The sequence below is a fragment of the Argopecten irradians genome, chromosome 1 (genome assembly GCF_041381155.1).
Source record: "Argopecten irradians isolate NY chromosome 1, Ai_NY, whole genome shotgun sequence".
In the NCBI taxonomy this organism is placed as follows: Eukaryota; Metazoa; Mollusca; class Bivalvia; order Pectinida; family Pectinidae; genus Argopecten; species Argopecten irradians.
The window spans coordinates 6071632-6095123 of record NC_091134.1 but is presented as its reverse complement, the minus strand read 5'-3'; the positions used below and the strand labels follow the sequence as shown (position 1 = coordinate 6095123).

General features: G+C 39.5%; 1 protein-coding gene across 4 annotated transcripts in view; it reads left to right on the top strand.

The window, feature by feature from the left end:
- The window catches only part of LOC138316148 (beta,beta-carotene 15,15'-dioxygenase-like), a 46590-nt gene that overhangs the window by 9603 nt on the left and 13495 nt on the right, over nt 1-23492 (top strand). For 3 of the 4 annotated variants that reach the window (XM_069257692.1, XM_069257684.1, XM_069257702.1), the window contains 8 exons: nt 11436-11543; nt 12867-13128; nt 14510-14651; nt 14917-15055; nt 15781-15980; nt 16896-17007; nt 17661-17818; nt 18106-18211. In XM_069257692.1, the coding sequence (XP_069113793.1) occupies nt 11436-11543; nt 12867-13128; nt 14510-14651; nt 14917-15055; nt 15781-15980; nt 16896-17007; nt 17661-17818; nt 18106-18211 (1227 nt within the window). Of the gene's footprint in view, nt 1-10498; nt 10766-11435; nt 11544-12866; nt 13129-14509; nt 14652-14916; nt 15056-15780; nt 15981-16895; nt 17008-17660; nt 17819-18105; nt 18212-23492 lie in introns of those variants that run through there. The other variant, XM_069257711.1, reaches the window with a different exon arrangement.

Here is a 23492-nt window from a genome sequence, read left to right as displayed (position 1 = left end):
ATGCAATGGTAGTATCCTTATAGGGTGGGGCTTCAAAATTGTACAAATGATGGGGCTGACCCCCCGGGGGCCTGAGGGGCGGGGTCAAATGGGGTCAATTTGGCTATTTCCACAAAAACAACTTCTTCTCTGAAACTAAGAATGGTATAGCACCCATAATGCAATGGTAGCATCCTTATAGGGTGGGGATTCAAAATTGTGCAAATGATAGGGCTGACCCCCAGGGGGCTTGAGGGGCGGGGTCAAAATGTGTCAATTTGGCTTTTTTCCATATAAATGACTTCTTCTCTGCAACTAAGCGTGGTATAGCACCCATAATGCAATGGTTACATCCTTATAGTGTGGGGATTCAAAATTGTGCAAATGATAGGGCTGACCCCCCGGGGGCCTGAGGGGCAGGGTCAAAAGGGGCCAATTTGGCTATTTCCATATAAACGACTTCTTCTCTGAAACTAAGCATGGTATAGCACCCATAATACAATGGTAGCATCCTTATAGTGTGGGGATTCAAAATTGTGCAAATGATAGGGCTGACCCCCGGGGGCCTGAGGGGCGGGGTCAAAAGTGGTCAATTTCCATATAAATGACTTTTTCTCTGCAACTTAACATGGGATTACGCTCATAATGCAATGGTTACATCCTTATAGGGTTTGGATTCAAAATTTTGCAAATGATGGGGCTGACCCCCCGGGGGCCTGAAGGGTGGGGTCAAAAGGGGTTAATTTAGCTATTTCCATATAAACGACTTCTTCTCTGCAACTAAGAATGGAAGGCACTTGTAATGCAATGGTAGCATCCTTAAATGATGGGGCTGACCCCCCGGGGGCCTGAAGGGTGGGGTCAAAAGGGGTTAATTTAGCTATTTCCATATAAACGACTTCTTCTCTGCAACTAAGAATGGAAGGCACTTGTAATGCAATGGTAGCATCCTTATAGGGTTAAGATTTGAAATTGTACAAATGATAGGGCTGACCCCCGGGGCCCCCCACGGCAATAGATGCGAGGTCAAAAAGGTCAATTAGGCTACTACTTTCATATAAATTAATTTGTCTCTGAACCTATGTATTGGATAGCATATTTGTATGGTATCAATAGCATCATTGTATGGTTGTGATTCAAAATTAAACTTTGGGAGTCAATTTTGGTTATTTTTCTAATTGTCAGAGTCTTGTGATAATTACTAACAAAAAACCAGGTGAGCGATACAGGCCCTCTGGGCATCTTGTATGTAAGTATGTAAAAAATTAATGCCTCGCTGAAACTTTGATAGTTTATGTGTTTCAGTTTTATTGCCTAGTAGGTAAGCGATATCAAACAAGTACGATAAAATGCAAACACACGTTTTATAATGGTTTGCATAATCATTACTTTGCTCCATTAGCAGTAATAGGCACCAGTTGTAGCTCTAAAGAGGACACCATTTTTTGTCAAAAAGTCTTTTGAGCTACAATATTGCAGTTATCCATTGTCGTGCGCCGTGCACCGTGCGCTGTCAGCCGTGCACTGTCCGCTGTCCATAAACTTTTCATTCAAAAGACTTCTTCTCAATAAACGAAAGGCCAAGGGTACTGATATTTAGCCTGTAGCATACTGGGACAAAGGGCTACCAAGATCATTCAAGGTCACAGTGGGCAAAAAGGATAAAATATTTTAAAAGAAATCTTCTCAAGGACCAGAATGCCTAGGGTACTGATATTGTGCATGTAGCATGCTATGATGAAGGGCTACCAAGTTTGTTCAAATGAATGACCTTGACCTTCATATAAGGTCACAGGGGTTAAAAAGGCAAAAATACTTTTAACAACTTCTTATCAATAACTGAGAGGCCTAGAGACCTGATATTTGGCCTGTGCCATGCTGGAATGAAGGGCTACCAAGTTTGTTCAAATGAATGACATTGACCTTCATGGTCACAGGGGATAAAAATTCAAAAATACTTTTAACAAATTCTTATTAATAACTAAGAGGCCTAGAGACCTGATATTTGGCCTGTGGCATGCTGGGATGAAGGGCTATCAAGTTTGTTCAAATGAATGACCTTGATCTTCATTCAAAGTCATAGCGGGGTCAAATAGGCTAAAGTCTTTAAATGACTTCTTGTGAATAACTAAGAGGCCTAGAGACATGATATTAGACCTATGATATGCTGAGATGAATCGCTACAAAGTTTGTTCAAATGAATGACATTGACCTTCATTCAAGGTCACAGTGGTCAAATAGGCTAAAATCTTTAAATCAGCTTCTTTTCAAGAACCTGAAGGCCTAGGAAACTGATATTGGGCCTGTAGCATGCTGGGATGAAGGGCTACCAAGTTTGTTCAAATGAATGACCATGACCTTCATTCAAGGTCACGGGGGCCAAAAATGCTAAAATCCTTTTAACAACTTTTTCTTAATAACTAAGAGGCCTAGAGACCTGATATTAGGACTGTGGCATGCTGGGATGAAGGGCTACCAAGTTTGTTCAAATGAAGGACCTTGATCTTCATTCAAAGTCATAGCGGGGTCAAATAGGCTAAAATCTTTAAACAACTTCTTGTGATTAACTAAGAGGCCTAGAGACATGATATTAGACATATGATATGCTGGGATGAATCGCTACAAAGTTTGTTCAAATGAATGACATTGACCTTCATTCAAGGTCACAGTGGTCAAATAGGCTAAAATCTTTAAATCAGCTTCTTTTCAAGAACCTGAAGGCCTAGGAAACTGATATTGGGCCTGTAGCATGCTGGGATGAAGGGCTACCAAGTTTGTTCAAATGAATGACCATGACCTTCATTCAAGGTCACAGGGGCCAAAAATGCTAAAATCCTTTTAACAACTTTTTCTTAATAACTAAGAGGCCTAGAGATCTGATATTAGGACTGTGGCATGCTGGGATGAAGGGCTACCAAGTTTGTTCAAATGAAGGACCTTGATCTTCATTCAAAGTCACAGGGGTCAAATAGGCTAAAATCTTTAAACAACTTCTTGTGATTAACTAAGAGGCCTAAAGACCTGATATTAGGCCTGTGGCATGCTGGGATGAAGGGCTACCAAGTTTGTTCAAATGAAGGACCTTGACCTTCATTCAAAGTCACAGGGGTCGAACTGGCTAAAGTCTTAAAACAACTTCTTCATAAGAACCAAAAGGCCCAAAAGGACCTTTATTCAAGGTCACAGGGGTCAAATACGCTACTATCTTAAAACAAATTCTTGCGAATAACTAAGAGGCTTTGAGTACTGATAATGGGCCTGTAGCATACAAGGATAAAGAACTACCTAGTTCGTTGAAGTGAATGACTTTTATGTACTTTTTTATCCCATATAGTATTAGTCAGATGACTGTTAAGGCCCATGGGCCTCTTGTTTGTATTGAGTTTTATTAGGTCATCTGACCCAAAGGGTCAGGATGACCTATTGTCATCATGCACCGTCCGTCGTCGTGCGCCGTGCGCTGTGCGCCATGCGCCGTCCGCCGTCCGCCGTGCGACGTGCGTAAACTTTTTATTCAAACGACTTCTTCTCAATAACCGGAAGGCCCAGGGTAATCATATTTGGCCTGTAGGTTGCTGGGATGGAGGACTACCAAGTTTGTTCAAATGAATGACCTTGACCTTCATTCAAGGTCACAGGGGTCAACAAGGCTAAAATCTTTAAACATCTTCTTCTCAAAAACCAGAAGGCCCAGGGTACTGATATTTGGCCTGTAGGATGCTGGGATGAAGGGCTACCAAGTTTGTACAAATAAATGACCTTGACCTTCATTCAAGGTCACAGGGGTCAAATAGGCTAAAATCCTTTAAACAACTTTTTTGTGAATAACTAAGAGGCCTAGAGACCTGATATAAGGCCTGTGGCATGCTGGGATGAAGGGCTACCAAGTTTGTTCAAATAAATGACCTTGACCTTCATTCAAGGTCACGAGGGTCAAAAAGGCTTAAATCTTTAAACAACTTCTTCTCAAGAACCAGAAGGCCCAGGGTACTGATATTTGGCCTGTAGGATGCTGGGATGAAGGGCTACCAAGTTTGTTCAAATAAATGACCTTGACCTTCATTCAAGGTCACAGGGGTCAAATAGGCTAAAATCCTTTAAACAACTTCTTGTGAATGACTAAGAGGCCTAGAGACCTGATATTAGGCCTGTGGCATGCTGGGATGAAGGGCTACCAAGTTTGTTCAAATAAATGACCTTGACCTTCATTCAAGGTCACGAGGGTCAAATAGGCTAAAATCTTTAAACGACTTCTTCTCAAGAACCAGAAGGCCCAGGGTACTGATATTGGGCCTGTGACATGCTTGGATGAAGGGCTACCAAGTTTGTTCAAATGAATGACCTTAACCTTCATTCAAGGTCACGGGGGTCAAAAAGGCTAAAATATTTAAACGACTTCTTCTCAAGAACCAGAAGGCCCAGGGTATTGATATTTGGCCGGTAGGATGCTGGGATGAAGGGCTACCAAGTTTGTTCAAATAAATGACCTTGACCTTCATTCAAGGTAACAGGGGTCAAATAGGCTAAAATCATTTAAACAAATTCTTGTGAATAACTAAGAGGCCTAGAGACCTGATATTAGGCTGTAGCATGCTAGGATAAAGGGCTACCAAGTTTGTTCAAATAAATGACCTTGATCTTCATTCAAGGTCACAGGGGTCAAATAGGCTAAAATCCTTTAAACAACTTTTTGTGAATAACTAAGAGGCCTAGAGACCTGATATTAGGCCTATGGCAAGCTGGGATGAAGGGCTACCAAGTTTGTTCAAATAAATGACCTTGACCTTCATTCAAGGTCACGAGGGTCAAAAAGGCTTAAATCTTTAAACAACTTCTTCTCAAGAACCAGAAGGCCCAGGGTACTGATATTTGGCCTGTAGGATGCTGGGATGAAGGGCTACCAAGTTTGTACAAATAAATGACCTTGACCAACATTCAAGGTCACAGGGGTCAAATAGGCTAAAATCCTTTAAACAACTTCTTGTGAATGACTAAGAGGCCTAGAGACCTGATATTAGGCCTGTGGCATGCTGGGATGAAGGGCTACCAAGTTTGTTCAAATAAATGACCTTGACCTTCATTCAAGGTCACGAGGGTCAAATAGGCTAAAATCTTTAAACGACTTCTTCTCAAGAACCAGAAGGCCCAGGGTACTGATATTGGGCCTGTGACATGCTTGGATGAAGGGCTACCAAGTTTGTTCAAATGAATGACCTTAACCTTCATTCAAGGTCACGGGGGTCAAAAAGGCTAAAATATTTAAACGACTTCTTCTCAAGAACCAGAAAGCCCAGGGTACTGATATTTGGCCGGTAGGATGCTGGGATGAAGGGCTACCAAGTTTGTTCAAACAAATGACCTTGACCTTCATTCAAGGTCACAGGGGTCAAATAGGCTAAAATCATTTAAACAAATTCTTGTGAATAACTAAGAGGCCTAGAGACCTGATATTAGGCTGTGGCATGCTAGGATAAAGGGCTACCAAGTTTGTTTAAATGAATGACCTTGACCTTCATTCAAGGTCACAGGGGTCAAATAGGCTAAAATCTTTAAATGACTTCTTCTTAAGAACCAGAAGGCCCAGGGTACTGATATTGGGCATGTAGCATGCTGGGATGAAGGGATACCAAGTTTGTTCAAATAAATGACCTTGACCTTCATTTAAGGTCATGGGGGTCAAATAGGCTAAAATCTTTAAATGACTTCTTTTCAAGAACTAGAAGGCCAAGGCTACTGATATTGGGCATGTAGCATGCTTGGATGAAGGGCTACCAAGTTTGTTCAAATGAATTACCTTGACCTTCAATCAAGGTCACAGAGGTCAAATAGGCTAAAATCTTTAAACGACTATGTTGTATTATACTAATAGTCAGATGACTGTTAAGGCCCATGGGCCTCTTGTTTACTGTATATTTCCTCAAATTAATGACCTTGACCTTCATTCAAAGCCATAGGTCAAATACCAATGGTAGACAAAAAGGTTTAAATGGCTTCTTGTCTTAAGACCTTCCTTAATGGGGGTCTACCGGGTAATGGGCTAAAATCTTAAAGGACTTCTTGTCAATATCTAAGGTCTAACTTAGAGACATTAGTTTTAACAGTAGAGTGCTACACTTACGCTGACCAAGTTTTTATTTCTTAATTGTAGATTATAGATATGGTTTTGGAAACATTTCATGGTGTAAGAAAGACGATAAGTCTTTCAACACATGATACTCAGTTTTATACCGACAACGTTACATTGACCATGAACATGTTTTAGGGATTTTGGTGTAGGTATTGTTCTATAGTTTGTATTTTAGTAACAAGATAGTGTACATATTCTTGACTCCGTTTAGGTGTACACAGATTTTTCGGCCATTGCTTGTTGGTGAAGCGTAAATGTATGTGTCACAGGATTGGATGACAATGAGGAGAGGACACCAATATAATCCTAGTAACAGAACCTTTTATTCAAAACAATTTTATTTAGCACTGTCTTTCCTGGTCTATTGTCAAGGAATTATCAAAAAAACATAAGTCCAGGAATATACATGATACACAAAAGCCGTCTAGTACAGTAAAAGATTTAGCTGGTGAAAAGTTAGGCATTGAACTACTGTATTGTTACCTGAGTTACTTGAAAAGTCCAGAAACATAATGAATTTGTGCTCAATAAAGCAGAAAATGAACTTTAAAAATTCGCTAGATTTCTATCATATAATGCTCTGTGGGAAGTTGTACTTTCCAGGAATGATGTTCTCTGTATTTTATAGTGCTTCTACTTTCTATATCTTTCTATAACAACCAAAATGTCCTTGCCCTTAGTCTGAGATTTTATCAAATCACTGTAATGTAATCTTAAACTTGCTGCAGCTTCTGTTGAGAGAGACGTTTGTCTAAAGAACATTTGGGTCTAGATTGCCTGTTTCTATGATGTACCGAAAGCCTGTGCTAAAATTCCTTGCCTGTCAACATTCAAACTATTGACTGGTCAGTAGATTATGAGGATTCGCATATATTTATAACTATTTTCAAGCAACTTCGTGTGAAATCAGTCGAAATTTTTTTATTTACATTTATATAGAGAGTTGTATAACAATAGGCACTGTAAAGTGATAGAAAATACCTCACCAGTAAGGTCTCCTTGGCCTATTGTAAGATGAACCAATGAGGTCTCCTTGGCCTATTGTAAGATGAACCAATGAGGTCTCCTTGGCCTATTGTAAGATGAACCAATGAGGTCTCCTTGGCCTATTGTAAGATGAACCAATGTGGTCTCCTTGGCCTATTGTAAGATGAACCAATGAGGTCTCCTTGGCCTATTGTTAGATGAACCAATGAGGTCTCCTTGGCCTATTGTAAGATGAACCAATGAGGTCTCCTTGGCCTATTGTAAGATGAACCAATGAGGTCTCCTTGGCCTATTGTAAGATGAACCAATGAGGTCTCCTTGGCCTATTGTAAGATGAACCAATGAGGTCTCCTTGGCCTATTGTAAGATGAACCAATGAGGTCTCCTTGGCCTATTGTTAGATGAACCAATGAGGTCTCCTTGGCCTATTGTTAGATGAACCAATGTGGTCTCCTTGGCCTATTGTAAGATGAACCAATGAGGTCTCCTTGGCCTATTGTTAGATGAACCAATGAGGTCTCCTTGGCCTATTGTAAGATGAACCAATGAGGTCTCCTTGGCCTATTGTAAGATGAACCAATGAGGTCTCCTTGGCCTATTGTAAGATGAACCAATGAGGTCTCCTTGGCCTATTGTTAGATGAACCAATGAGGTCTCCTTGGCCTATTGTTAGATGAACCAATGAGGTCTCCTTGGCCTATTGTTAGATGAACCAATGAGGTCTCCTTGGCCTATTGTAAGATGAACCAATGAGGTCTCCTTGGCCTATTGTAAGATGAACCAATAAGGTCTCCTTGGCCTATTGTAAGATGAACCAATGAGGTCTCCTTGGCCTATTGTAAGATGAACCAATGAGGTCTCCTTGGCCTATTGTAAGATGAACCAATGAGGTCTCCTTGGCCTATTGTAAGATGAACCAATGAGGTCTCCTTGGCCTATTGTAAGATGAACCAATGAGGTCTCCTTGGCCTATTGTAAGATGAACCAATGAGGTCTCCTTGGCCTATTGTAAGATGAACCAATGAGGTCTCCTTGGCCTATTGTAAGATGAACCAATGAGGTCTCCTTGGCCTATTGTAAGATGAACCAATGAGGTCTCCTTGGCCTATTGTAAGATGAACCAATGAGGTCTCCTTGGCCTATTGTAAGATGAACCAATGAGGTCTCCTTGGCCTATTGTAAGATGAACCAATGAGGTCTCCTTGGCCTATTGTAAGATGAACCAATGAGGTCTCCTTGGCCTATTGTAAGATGAACCAATGAGGTCTCCTTGGCCTATTGTAAGATGAACCAATGAGGTCTCCTTGGCCTATTGTAAGATGAACCAATGAGGTCTCCTTTAATTTGCCTGTTGTTATTGTACTTTCTTTGTTTTACTCTAATCACCCTGTATATCTCCTGATATCCAGCCTGTAGACCCAGGAACCCATTAACCCACCAACCAATAAAATTACTGGCGTCGGCTCTGTTTGCTGATAGTGGGCTATTCTGTTAGCAATTCTTGTTACCATTATTTCTCATAAAGTGCTGAAGGGATCGTTCTTATATTTCATATTTCATGCAGCCACTGATCGGTGGTTTTTCTCCAGATACTTCAGCTTTGCTCCACCAACAAACCTGACACATCCTTACATTACCCTGGCTTTTAATACGACATTTAACTAATGAAACCAATACCTTAATTGTACAACAAGATGGCCGATAGGCAGTCATCTTGGATTTGATAGTATATGTTTGTTACTGCTATCTTTAGCCCACCATCATCAGATGGTGGGCTATTTAAACCGTCTTTCGCCCGTGGTCCGTGGCCTACCTTTCTTCCACCCGTTGGTTAACAATTCTTCTTACGACTATTTCTCAGAAAGTGCTGAAGGGGTCTTTCTCAAATTTCATATGTAGGTTCCGTTAGGACCCTAGTTGTGCAAATTGCATTTTAAGTCAACAAGATGGCCGCCAGGCAGCCACTTGAATTTTGATAGTTTAAGATTGTTACCACTATTTCTTAGAAAGTGCAGAAAGGATCTGTCTCAAATTTCATCTTTAGGTTCCCCTAAGGCCTTAGTTGTGCATATTGTATTTCGGGACTGATCGGTCAACAAGATGGCCGACTGGCCGTCATCTTGGATTTTCTTAGTTAAAGTTTGTTACTTCTATTTCTCAGAAAGTGCAGAAGCGACCCGTCTCAAATTTGATATGTAGGCTCCCCTAGGGCCCTTAGTTATGCATATGGCATTTGGATACTGTTCAGTCAACAACATGGTTGACTGGCCACCATCTTGGATTTTGATGTTAAAGTTTGTTACCACTATTTCTCAGAGAGTACTGAAGGTATATCTTTCAAAGTCTATATGTAGGCTCTCAGAAAGTACTGAAGTAATCTTTCTCAAATTTTATGTAGGTTCTCCTTTAGACCCTCTAGTTGTGCATATTGCATTTCAGAACTGATTGGTCAACAAGATGGCCGATAGCTAGGTGGCAATCTTGAATTTTGTTATCATAATTTTTCAGAAAGGACTGAAGGAATGTACCTGAAATCTGGTACATTTAATGTATATCGGCTTTCCTTAGCTTTATTGGTGCAGGCATATTGCAATTTTTGATCAATTCGACAAGATGGCCCAAAAGTATCAATCTTGGATTTTGATAGTAGTATAGTTTCAGTTTGTAAAGCTAATGATGTGTTTAGAATTTATGGATTTTAGTGAAAATGCGAATATAATGACGTGTTTAGAATTCACATTTGTAAGTGAAAACATGAAAATTATGAAAATAAAGGATCCCTGCAGTAATGAGAAAATAACTATCAATAGCTTAAAGGACCAAGGTGAGCTTTCTGTAATACTGTGGCATCCAATGTCTGTTGTTCGCCCGTCAACAATCGACCTGTCGAAATTAATCAAAATTTGACCGGTCACATACTTCAGGGATACTGACTGAAAATTGTACATATGCTTAGGCTGACCCCCTGGGCCTAAGGGGTGGGGCCAAAAGCGTCAATTTGGCTATTTCCATGTAAACAACTTCTCTGAAACTTAGCATGGAATAACACTCCTATTGCAATGGTAGCATCCTTATAGGGTAGAGATTGAAAATTGTACAAATTATTTGGCTGATCACCCGACGACCTGAAGGGTAGGTCCAAAAGTGTCCAAAATTGGCTATTTCCATGTAAATTTCCTCTCAGCATTAAATAACACTCATTGTCATATGATATTGGTAGCATCATTATATGGTGGAGACTCAATATGAAACAGATCTGCTCATCACAATTCTGCCACTATTAAAAAAGCAGGTGAGTTATACAGGCCCTCTGGGCCTTTTGTTACTTCAATGAATGCACATCTATCAAAAGTAATATTTGGTAGTTCATTTTGCCATATGGTAATTAATTGTCACTTGACAACCTATGTGGCAGGTAAATCACAGGTAAGGTACAGGTATATTAATGACCTCTCCTGGCATTTCCATCTCACTGTATGCATGTGACAGTTGTGTATGTGTGCATTTACCTGTAGGTCTGCTACTCACCTTATCTGTAGTACTTAACAAGATAACACACATTGTCAAGTTTGTTTCCTAATGGTCAGCTGGTGGATATAGCCATTCGTAGTTTGTGAACATATTAGTGCATGTGGAGATTGTTGTACTGGCATTAATTACATTCCTACCAAGGTAATTGCCTGTGATACTTACTAAGAATATTTAATTAGCTTAATGAATATTCTGTGTCAGTTTTGATACGTGTTTTTGCATTTGTGTATCTTTTATAACCTAACTGTGTACATCCTTTTAGAGAAAGAACTATAAGGGCAGACAGTACATAACAGGGTATAGTGATTTTGCTGGTCTGATATAAAGCAATTCTAAATATCATAATGCATGGTGCATATATATACTGTAGGACTAACTGCACTTATAGATCAAATCATCAGACATTTTTATGCCTCCGAAATCAAACAGCAACGTTCATCCTGTCAGATCTAGTACTGCGAGAATTGATTGTATCGTTCAGAAATCGATAGGCTGTGTACATGTATGTTTTCACTATTAGAACACACTTTCTAGAATAAGTATTGAAATTATAGTCTTAATGAAATTTCCTTAAGGGAATCTAATATTAACGGAGGACAAAGATCTTTGTATCTTACAGAAGTGTTCTACACAAGTGTTCTATATACTAAGTAATGCAGAGATTACATTCATCCATTTTTAATGGATTTATCTCCCTTGATTTTTTTTTGTGGCTGCAGCCATGGAGTCTTAACAGAAGTTAAAAGTTTTACTGAATATGGTGAAGACTTGTTTGGGATGTTTGTAACTCTAATACTTTGATCTTTTAAAGCACGCCTCTCCCAGAGGTCTTTGGGGACATCTGCGTCCTTGGAAAACATGCATAGACTGTATGAAGGCATTAAAGATGAAGTACCAGCCACTAATGGTGTCGTCACAGGTGAGTTTATCATAAAGGTGAGTTTATCATACTGTAGTGAAAGGTGAGTTTATCATTACTGTAGTCACAGGTGAGTTTATCATACTGTAGTCACAGGTGAGTTTATCATCAAGGTGAGTTTATCATACTGTAGTGAAAGATGAGTTTATCATACTGTAGTCACAGGTGAGTTTATCATACTGTAGTCACAGGTGAGTTTATCATACTGTAGTGAAAAGTGAGTTTATCATTACTGTAGTCACTGGTGAGTTTATCATACTGTCGTCACAGGTGATTTTATCATAAAGGTGAGTTTATCATACTATAGTGAAAGGTGAGTTTATCATTTCTGTAGTCACAGGTGAGTTTATCATAATGTAGTCACAGGTGAGTTTATCATCAAGGTGAGTTTATCATACTGTAGTGAAAGATGAGTTTATCATACTGTAGTCACAGGTGAGTTTATCATACTGTAGTCACAGGTGAGTTTATCATACTGTAAAGAAAGGTGAGTTTATCATACTGTAGTCACAGGTGAGTTTATCATACTGTAGTCACAGGTGAGTTTATCATAATGTAGTCACAGGTGAGTTTATCATAATGTAGTCACAGGTGAGTTTATCATACTGTAGTGAAAGATGAGTTTATCATACTGTAGTCACAGGTGAGTTTATCATACTGTAGTCACAGGTGAGTTTATCATACTGTAAAGAAAGGTGAGTTTATCATACTGTAGTCACAGGTGAGTTTATCATACTGTAGTGAAAGATGAGTTTATCATACTGTAGTCACAGGTGAGTTTATCATACTGTAGTCACAGGTGAGTTTATCATACTGTAAAGAAAGGTGAGTTTATCATACTGTAGTCACAGGTGAGTTTATCATACTGTAGTCACAGGTGAGTTTATCATAATGTAGTCACAGGTGAGTTTATCATAATGTAGTCACAGGTGAATTTATACTGACATCAACATCCAATAACTGTCCTGCTGCTGAACATAAAGATCAGGAAAATTGGAAAGCACATTCGGATGATCTGTGTGTGTATACCTAGTTGTCAGTGTCTATAATGTCAATGTAAACAACTGGGGATAGAGCACTTAATACCAGAGATATGATAGACCTTGGCCATGTAACAGGACCTTCAAAGGATTAGCTGATTTCTAATCCTATTATATAAGTTTTTTAGGAAGATGTGATTTATTTAGAATTGGTTATATTTTCTTGTTGAATTCTTGGTCTAGAAGATTGCAGTTACAGCTAACTTGTTTTGTTTTGATAAAGGACATTCAGAGTATTGTCTACCATGTTTTGTTAAACAGAATAACTGTTTTATATTAACAGGTAGAATCCCTCCCTGGGTGAATGGAGCCCTGTACAGAAATGGCCCCGCACTATTTCAGATTGGAGTTGACAAGTATGAGCATTTGTTTGATGGCATGGCAGCTGTACAGAAGTATGAGGTCAAAAATGGATCGGCTGTATTCACAAGGAAATTCATCAACAGCAAATCTTACCAGAAAAACATGGCTGCCAATAGAATTGTTGTTTCTGAATTTGGAACCATAGCCAAATATCCTGATCCCTGTAAAAACATATTCCAAAGGTAACAAGTTAACATTAAAAGGGGGAGGGGGTGGGTTAGGCGTGTGTAAAGGAAACAAGTTCACATTAAAGATCCAGTGGGATCTATTATTTTGTTCTTATGGAAATTGTTATATTGTGTTTAACTTAAAAGATATACTCTCTTGTAATACTTAAATAAGGGGAGGTAACTTAAAAGATATACTCTCTTGTAATACTTAAATAAGGGGAGGTAACTTAAAAGATATACTCTCTTGTAATACTTAAATAAGGGGAGGGATGGGGGTCACTAGGTCACTATACACAGAATTTGTAAAATGGCCAATAAATTAATTACCTTTTTTTCAATTTTATTTTATTTGGTTGATGATTGCAATAACTCGATGTCTGTAATTTGACACATCACGTTTCAATAATGGTTACCATAGAAACATAATGGAGGAACATCAAATTGGTTTCTCTGGTCGGAAATATGGCTATCTTGGAGTATAAGTTAGCCATTGGCTTACAATACTGTTTATATTGAGAATTAGTTTCTTTCAGAACTGAATCAACAAAACACATTGAATTAAGAAAGTATAGTTCTGATGTTAATATTCGCTGGTGTTTTAATTATTTCGCAAAATTTAATTAATACCTCTTGAAATTATCAAAATCCTGGTTTTATGTTATATAGTCTGTTGTAAAAATAACACTTTAACAGGCTACAATGACAAGTCGTAAAGATGAACTCACTGCAAATAGTTCCAAACTGTAAATTGCCAAATTTTGCTACCGCGAAATTATCAACTACACAGTACATGTATACTATTCGACTGTATATATCCCGAAACATGCACCTCGCACTTCACACATGCAACACACTACATACATGGGAGGCCGTCCTTGCATTACCCTGGCTGTTAATAGGACGTTAAAATTATCAAACAAACAAACAAACCACTGTATATCTGTTGTTCTATACAACCAAGACCGCTGTTCTACAGTCTACAGGCATCATCTTACATGAGTTGCTATGCGATATGAAAATATCAAATGAGTTCAAATATTTGATACACCATGAGGTTCAAATTTTGATAAATTTCATATTACATTATATATAACATATTCATGAGTGTAAGATTCTATTTATCACATGACTTTTATAAAAAGAAATATAAGTAAAACATTAAATTTTGTCTCCATAACAGAAGAAATCCATCTGGGATATATGTGACCTTTTCTCCTTCTGTGACAATCTTGTAACGTCATATATACATTATGATGTCAGAACCACTGACTGTACCTGTGACGTTATTTCATTTGTGTTCTACGATATTTATGACATTGCCATATGACATGGCTGAATGGACCAGTTTTGTTATGATATAATATGTATGTGTATCATATGCCTTATATTGTAGATTCTTCTCCTATTTCACACGTTCGGACCCGACAGATAACACTAGCATCATGGTGTGGCCACTTCGGGATAGACTGTTTGCTAGTACAGAAACACACTATCTTCACGAAATAGATCCCGACAGCCTCGATACTATTGATAAGGTAGGGATATTAAAGGACTGCTCATTTCATTTTTATCTCACCAAGCAAAAAGCAAAACTTAAAGACAAAGTTTTTTAAATCTGATGTATTAAGAACTACTGCTGTGAACACATAGTTTGAAAGCTTTCAAAGTCAAAAGGTGTTATACAACTTTCAGTGGAATTATTTTATCATTTTGTGATAGATGTTGATAGATGACATCATATGTACGTCCTGGCCTACACTGCCACTGCTGCAGATTGTACTTACCCTGAATGTTTTGTAGGTGGATCTTAAACAACACCTGACTATTAACTCAGCCATAGCTCACGTGCACTGGGACCGTGATGGGACAATCCACAATATCGGACATTACTACGAAGGCCACCCTTCCTACTGTATCTTCAGAGTGCCAGCTGGCTCAGGTATGTACATTTATAACAAAATTAACTTTAATTATGATTATAGCTAATGTTCTAAATATGACTAGTGTTTCATGCTGTGCCACTGTTTTGTACGGTGACAATATTTTGTGCTGTGCCACTAGGAAGTTTGGGGGAGAAAGAAGAGTGGGTCCAGGACAGTATAGTGGAACCAGCTTGTTGCTTGTCTGCCGGAAAATATATTCTCTGTACAACACCTTCTAATTTACAGGGTATATTTCAATGCAACTTCACAGTAATGGTGGCGATTTTGTGTAGATGTGAATGAAAGTTGAAATTTTGGATGCTATGGTAACTAGGTCAATACACACAGGTTTGGGGTCAATTTTGTTTGTACTTTATTTGATCAATAAATGTAACATATGGATGTTTAAAATTTGATTTAAAATCATATGTCCATGCAAATATGATGGAAAGTTTTTTGTTGCTATCTTAGCATAAAAGAGTGGGGGGGGGGGGAGGGAGAGCAATTATTTCTTGCTAATGAAAGCAGCATGATTTAATTCAAGTGCTGGCAAGATTTGTTGGAATTATCTTGGAATCTTAACTTAACTCTCTATCAAACTTGATAAGTTTTACCATGTTTTCATCAACTATCAGATTGACTATACATCTGGTGTCTGATGCTTTTCAATACCACAATTCTATTTCTATGTTTGAACAGAATACAGAGTTGACAATAATCTTAACATGTTGAATACTTACAGATATAAAGGATAGTAAAATGGTGGCCACTGTAAAATCCAGATGGAAAATGAACCCAGGCTATTATCACAGCTTCGCTGTCACAGAAAACTACTATGTGTTTATAGAACAACCCTTGGTTATAAATGTCTTAAAGATTCTCACTGCCAAACTCAGAGGAAGCAAGCTGTCAGAGTGTTTGGATTTCTGGCCTGATGAAAAGGTACATATCACTTTAAGGTATTTGATATTCGTAAACTTACCATATTTAGCGTTTGTATTGCTATCTGGTTTCATAAGGTGGCAACAGCATTTATGTTTACTCACCTAGGTGAGACTTTATTAACGTAACACCTTATAGAATGACTTTCAGAGTAATATCTTTGGGCTACATTCATGTGCAGGCGGTCAGTTATAAATTACAAGCAATAAGCTTTCGAGGTTACTTCAGAAAGCTCTATATGCTCAAATGTATATAAATGTAGCGACTCACTTTTCTGTATTTGCTTATTACAGAGTTACCTGTCCATGTATGTAGGTATTGATTGTTATGTCAGGTATTTTTTTCAGAGAAAATAACATCATTTGTTCTCACAAAGTAATGACATCAGTATCCATACTACTCACTACTCATTCATAAATTGTTCTCACAAAAGTAATGACATCAGTATCCATACTACTCACTACTCATTCATAAATTGTTCTCACAAAGTAATGACATCATTATCCATACTACTCACTACTCATTCATAAATTGTTCTCACAAAGTAATGACATCATTATCCATACTACTCACTACTCATTCATAAATTGTTCTCACAAAGTAATGACATCATTATCCATACTACTCACTACTCATTCATAAATTGTTCTCACAAAGTAATGACATCATTATCCATACTACTCACTACTCATTCATAAATTGTTCTCACAAAGTAATGACATCATTATCCATACTACTCACTACTCATTCATAAATTGTTCTTACAAAGTAATGACATCATTATCCATACTACTCACTACTCATTCATAAATTATTAGTCTGTTTTCAGACACCTAGAATGCTTTGATTGGTTTGGAATAAGATGTTTTTTGTAGTACAATACTGTAACTGTTTTAATGAATTTTTTTGTTCTAGGTTATCTTCCATGTGATCGATAAGGTTACAGGAGAACATGTGAACAAGTCGGTCGTCTACCAGTCGGACGCCTTTTTTACATTTCACCATATAAACGCATACGAAGATGGAGGTATGTCCTATAGTTTCTAATATTCTACCAAATACAAATGATTCATATTATATGGTGGTCTGACTTTCTGACTAGCCGACCACCACTAAGTAATCGGTTTGAAAAATAATTTGGGTAGGTGTCTTAGATACAACAAAAAAATTAATTTGGGCAGGTGTTTTTAGATATAACAAAAAATTAATTTGGGCAGGTGTTTTTAGATATAACAAAAAATTATTTGGGCAGGTGTTTTAGATATAACAAAAAATTATTTGGGCAGGTGTTTTAGATATAACAAAAAATTATTTGGGCAGGTGTTTTTAGATATAACAAAAAATTATTTTGGCAGGTGTTTTAGATATAACAAAACATTATTTGGGCAGGTGTTTTAGATATAACAAAAAATTATTTGGGCAGGTGTTTTAGATATAGCAAAAAATTATTGGGGCAGGTGTTTTAGATATAACAAAAAATTATTTGGGCAGGTATTATAGATTTGAGAAAGACATATATTAGCAAAAATACTAAGAAATTGTTAACAATATAGTTTCAAAGATCCTTGAAGTCAAATACGTTTGAAAGTAATAAAAAAGGAACTGAAACCTGGCCAGTTAGTCATGAGAAAAGGAACTGAGAATTATAACCTGGCCAGTGAATACTTTTTACTTCTCCAGATTCTATCGTTGTGGACATGTGTACATACACTGATGCCAAAGTTATTGAAAAGGTGTACTTAAAGGATTTCAGCGAGGGAAAGATTGATGAGACATTGAGGAATTTACCCATGGCTATGTTAAGTCGTTATGCTCTGCCTTTGAAGGTTACAGAACAGGTAAAACTTAATATTCAGTTATGATCATATTGAGGTGTGATTCTACTTGTTATATGTTTAGGATGTTTTTTCTTACTTTATCATCGACCTGTAGATGGTGCAAACACACCCTGTAGCGGTACATACTGGTAATTATTTTAATTAAAGGTTTAGTGACAAATAATGGTGGGAAGTCACTTAAACTTCTGGCAGAAGTGATGAGGTTTCTTATAACGTAAAACCAGGATAAAGCTGACCAACATTGTAACATTTGACAAAATTGTATGACAAATTGCATTTGTTTTTAGACCCCGAGTAATAAGAACTTGATTGAGATATCTGGCTGTGACGCAACAGCAGTCAAAACAACAGACACCACAGTGCACTGTACACCTGACACCATCTATGATAAAGGTAAATATTTCTTGTTTATGCTAAAGGTAATTCGCGTTTCATGATAAAAGATAAATTCATATTGTTTATGCTAAATTTAGACAATATTGTAATTTGAGTAGTTTTCCTGTTTTCTTACTACATGGTTCTCTTTTCCTGTCTGGAATTGGTGTTTAGGTTATCTGCCCCGGCCCTTGTATTCAATATTTACTGATTGTTAGAAGTTGTTGAGTTTTTCCCTGTTGTTCAGTAGAAATAAGAAAATTAATTCTTCTGTCTTGTTGTGGAAAATAGAAAGTAAAATTCATTAGTGTGATAATTTGGCTAGTAAGTTATTTCCCCAGTAACAGAGGAAGTAACTTCCTCTGTTTGGTATTGGATGCTAGTAAGTGAGTTACTTCCCCTGTCTGGGATTTGATCTTGGTCAATATGTTACTTCAACCTGTCTGCCATGGGATGTTTGGGTTACTTCCCCTGTCTGCAATTGGATGTTAATCAGCAAGTTACTTCCCCTGTCTGTCATTGTTTGTCATTGAGTTACTTCCCCTGTCTGTCTTTGGATGTTAGTCAGTGAGTTATTTCCCCTGTCTGCTATTGGTCTTAATCAGTGAGTAACATCCCCTGTCTGTCATTGGTCATTAGTCAGTGAGTTACTTCCCTTGTCTGCTATTGGATGGTAGTTAGTTAGTGACTTCCCCTGTCTGATATTGTATATAAGTTACCTCCCTTGTTTACCATTTGATGTTGGTCAGTGAGTTACTTCCCCTGTCTGTTATTGGGTGTTAGTCAGTGAGTTACTTCCCCTGTCTGCTATTTGATGGTAGTTAGTTAGTGACTTCCCCTGTCTGCCATTTGATTTGAGTTATCTCCCTTGTTTACCATTTGATGTTGGTCAGTGAGTTAATTACCCTGTCTGTCATTGGATATGTTAGTGAGTTGCCTCCCATGTGTACCAATTGATGTTCATCGATCAGGAAGTAAATTCCCTTTCTGCCATTCAATTTTAGTGAGTTACTTTGCCTGTCTGCTATTGGATGGTAGTTCGTGAGTAACTTCCCCTGTCTGCTATTGGATGGTAGTTCGTGAGTAACTTCCCCTGTCTGCTATTGGATGGTAGTTCGTGAGTAACTTCCCCTGTCTGCTATTGGATGGTAGTTCATGAGTAACTTCCCCTGTCTGCTATTGGATGGTAGTTCGTGAGTAACTTCCCCTGTCTGCTATTGGATGGTAGTTCATGAGTAACTTCCCCTGTCTGCTATTGGATGGTAGTTCGTGAGTAACTTCCCCTGTCTGCTATTGGATGGTAGTTCATGAGTAACTTCCCCTGTCTGCTATTGGATGGTAGTTCGTGAGTCACTTCCCCTGTCTGCTATTGGATGGTAGTTCATGAGTAACTTCCCCTGTCTGCTATTGGATGGTAGTTCGTGAGTCACTTCCCCTGTCTGCTATTGGATGGTAGTTCGTGAGTCACTTCCCCTGTCTGCTATTGGATGGTAGTTCATGAGTAACTTCCCCTGTCTGCTATTGGATGGTAGTTCGTGAGTCACTTCCCCTGTCTGCTATTGGATGGTAGTTCATGAGTAACTTCCCCTGTCTGCTATTGGATGGTAGTTCATGAGTAACTTCCCCTGTCTGCTATTGGATGGTAGTTCGTGAGTCACTTCCCCTGTCTGCTATTGGATGGTAGTTCGTGAGTAACTTCCCCTGTCTGCTATTGGATGGTAGTTCGTGAGTCACTTCCCCTGTCTGCTATTGGATGGTAGTTCATGAGTAACTTCCCCTGTCTGCTATTGGATGGTAGTTCGTGAGTAACTTCCCCTGTCTGCTATTGGATGGTAGTTCGTGAGTAACTTCCCCTGTCTGCTATTGGATGGTAGTTCGTGAGTCACTTCCCCTGTCTGCTATTGGATGGTAGTTCATGAGTAACTTCCCCTGTCTGCTATTGGATGGTAGTTCGTGAGTAACTTCCCCTGTCTGCTATTGGATGGTAGTTCGTGAGTAACTTCCCCTGTCTGCTATTGGATGGTAGTTCGTGAGTAACTTCCCCTGTCTGCTATTGGATGGTAGTTCGTGAGTAACTTCCCCCGTCTGCTATTGGATGGTAGTTCGTGAGTAACTTCCCCCGTCTGCTATTGGATGGTAGTTCGTGAGTAACTTCCCCTGTCTGCTATTGGATGGTAGTTCATGAGTAACTTCCCCTGTCTGCTATTGGATGGTAGTTCATGAGTAACTTCCCCTGTCTGCTATTGGATGGTAGTTCGTGAGTAACTTCCCCTGTCTGCTGTCTGCTATTGGATGGTAGTTCGTGAGTAACTTCCCCTGTCTGCTATTGGATGGTAGTTCGTGGAGTAGTCGCTTCCCCTGTCTGCTATTGGATGGTAGTTCGTGAGTAACTTCCCCTGTCTGCTATTGGATGGTAGTTCGTGAGTAACTTCCCCTGTCTGCTATTGGATGGTAGTTCGTGAGTAACTTCCCCTGTCTGCTATTGGATGGTAGTTCTGAGTACTTACCCCTGTCTGCTATTGGATGGTAGTTCGTGAGTAACTTCCCCTGTCTGCTATTGGATGGTAGTTCGTGAGTAACTTCCCCTGTCTGCTATTGGATGGTAGTTCGTGAGTAACTTCCCCTGTCTGCTATTGGATGGTAGTTCGTGAGTAACTTCCCCTGTCTGCTATTGGATGGTAGTTCGTGAGTAACTTCCCCTGTCTGCTATTGGATGGTAGTTCGTGAGTAACTTCCCCTGTCTGCTATTGGATGGTAGTTCGTGAGTAACTTCCCCTGTCTGCTATTGGATGGTAGTTCATGAGTAACTTCCCCTGTCTGCTATTGGATGGTAGTTCATGAGTAACTTCCCCTGTCTGCTATTGGATGGTAGTTCGTGAGTAACTTCCCCTGTCTGCTATTGGATGGTAGTTCATGAGTAACTTCCCCTGTCTGCTATTGGATGGTAGTTCATGAGTAACTTCCCCTGTCTGCTATTGGATGGTAGTTCATGAGTAACTTCCCCTGTCTGCTATTGGATGGTAGTTCGTGAGTAACTTCCCCTGTCTGCTATTGGATGGTAGTTCATGAGTAACTTCCCCTGCTGCTGCTATTGGATGGTAGTTCATGAGTAACTTCCCCTGTCTGCTATTGGATGGTAGTTCATGAGTAACTTCCCCTGTCTGCTATTGGATGGTAGTTCATGAGTAACTTCCCCTGTCTGCTATTGGATGGTAGTTCATGAGTAACTTCCCCTGTCTGCTATTGGATGGTAGTTCATGAGTAACTTCCCCTGTCTGCTATGGATGTAGTTCTATGTCTATTGGATGGTAGTCTCGTGAGTAACTTCCCCTGTCTGCTATTGGATGGTAGTTCATGAGTAACTTCCCCTGTCTGCTATTGGATGGTAGTTCGTGAGTAACTTCCCCTGTCTGCTATTGATGTATGGTAGTCTCATGAGTAACTTCCCCTGTCTGCTATTGGATGGTAGTTCATGAGTAACTTCCCCTGTCTGCTATTGGATGGTAGTTCATGAGTAACTTCCCCTGTCTGCTTGGATGGTATTCGATAACTTCCCTGTCTGATTGATGGTAGTGAGTAACTTCCCTGTCTGCTATTGGATGGTAGTTCGTGAGTAACTTCCCCTGTCTGCTATTGGATGGTAGTTCATGAGTAACTTTCCCTGTCTGCTATTGGATGGTAGTTCGTGAGTAACTTCCCCTGTCTGCTATTGGATGGTAGTTCGTGAGTAACTTCCCCTGTCTGCTATTGGATGGTAGTTCATGAGTAACTTCCCCTGTCTGCTATTGGATGGTAGTTCGTGAGTAACTTCCCCTGTCTGCTATTGGATGGTAGTTCATGAGTAACTTCCCCTGTCTGCTATTGGATGGTAGTTCGTGAGTAACTTCCCCTGTCTGCTATTGGATGGTAGTTCATGAGTAACTTCCCCTGTCTGCTATTGGATGGTAGTTCATGAGTAACTTCCCCTGTCTGCTATTGGATGGTAGTTCGTGAGTAACTTCCCCTGTCTGCTATTGGATGGTAGTTCGTGAGTAACTTTCCCCGTCTGCTATTGGATGGTAGTTCGTGAGTAACTTCCCCTGTCTGCTATTGGATGGTAGTTCATGAGTAACTTCCCCTGTCTGCTATTGGATGGTAGTTCGTGAGTAACTTCCCCTGTCTGCTATTGGATGGTAGTTCATGAGTAACTTCCCCTGTCTGCTATTGGATGGTAGTTCGTGAGTAACTTCCCCTGTCTGCTATTGGATGGTAGTTCATGAGTAACTTCCCCTGTCTGCTATTGGATGGTAGTTCGTGAGTAACTTCCCCTGTCTGCTATTGGATGGTAGTTCATGAGTAACTTCCCCTGTCTGCTATTGGATGGTAGTTCATGAGTAACTTCCCCTGTCTGCTATTGGATGGTAGTTCGTGAGTAACTTCCCCTGTCTGCTATTGGATGGTAGTTCGTGAGTAACTTCCCCCGTCTGCTATTGGATGGTAGTTCGTGAGTAACTTCCCCTGTCTGCTATTGGATGGTAGTTCATGAGTAACTTCCCCTGTCTGCTATTGGATGGTAGTTCGTGAGTAACTTCCCCTGTCTGCTATTGGATGGTAGTTTGTGAGTCACTTCCCCTGTCTGCTATTGGATGGTAGTTCGTGAGTAACTTCCCCTGTCTGCTATTGGATGGTAGTTTGTGAGTCACTTCCCCTGTCTGCTATTGGATGGTAGTTCGTGAGTAACTTCCCCTGTCTGCTATTGGATGGTAGTTTGTGAGTCACTTCCCCTGTCTACTATTGGATGGTAGTTCGTGAGTAACTTCCCCCGTCTGCTATTGGATGGTAGTTCATGAGTAACTTCCCCTGTCTGCTATTGGATGGTAGTTCGTGAGTAACTTCCCCTGTCTGCTATTGGATGGTAGTTCATGAGTAACTTCCCCTGTCTGCTATTGGATGGTAGTTCATGAGTAACTTCCCCTGTCTGCTATTGGATGGTAGTTCGTGAGTAACTTCCCCTGTCTGCTATTGGATGGTAGTTCATGAGTAACTTCCCCCGTCTGCTATTGGATGGTAGTTCGTGAGTAACTTCCCCCGTCTGCTATTGGATGGTAGTTCGTGAGTAACTTCCCCTGTCTGCTATTGGATGGTAGTTCGTGAGTAACTTCCCCCGTCTGCCATTGGATATGTTAGTGAGTTACTGCCCTTCAGTACCATTTGATTTTAGTCAGTGAGTTGCTCCCCCTGTCCGATATTGATGTTTAGACCTTGAGTTATGTCTCCTGTTTCAGACTCACTGCATCCAAAGAACCTAGATTCACTTGTG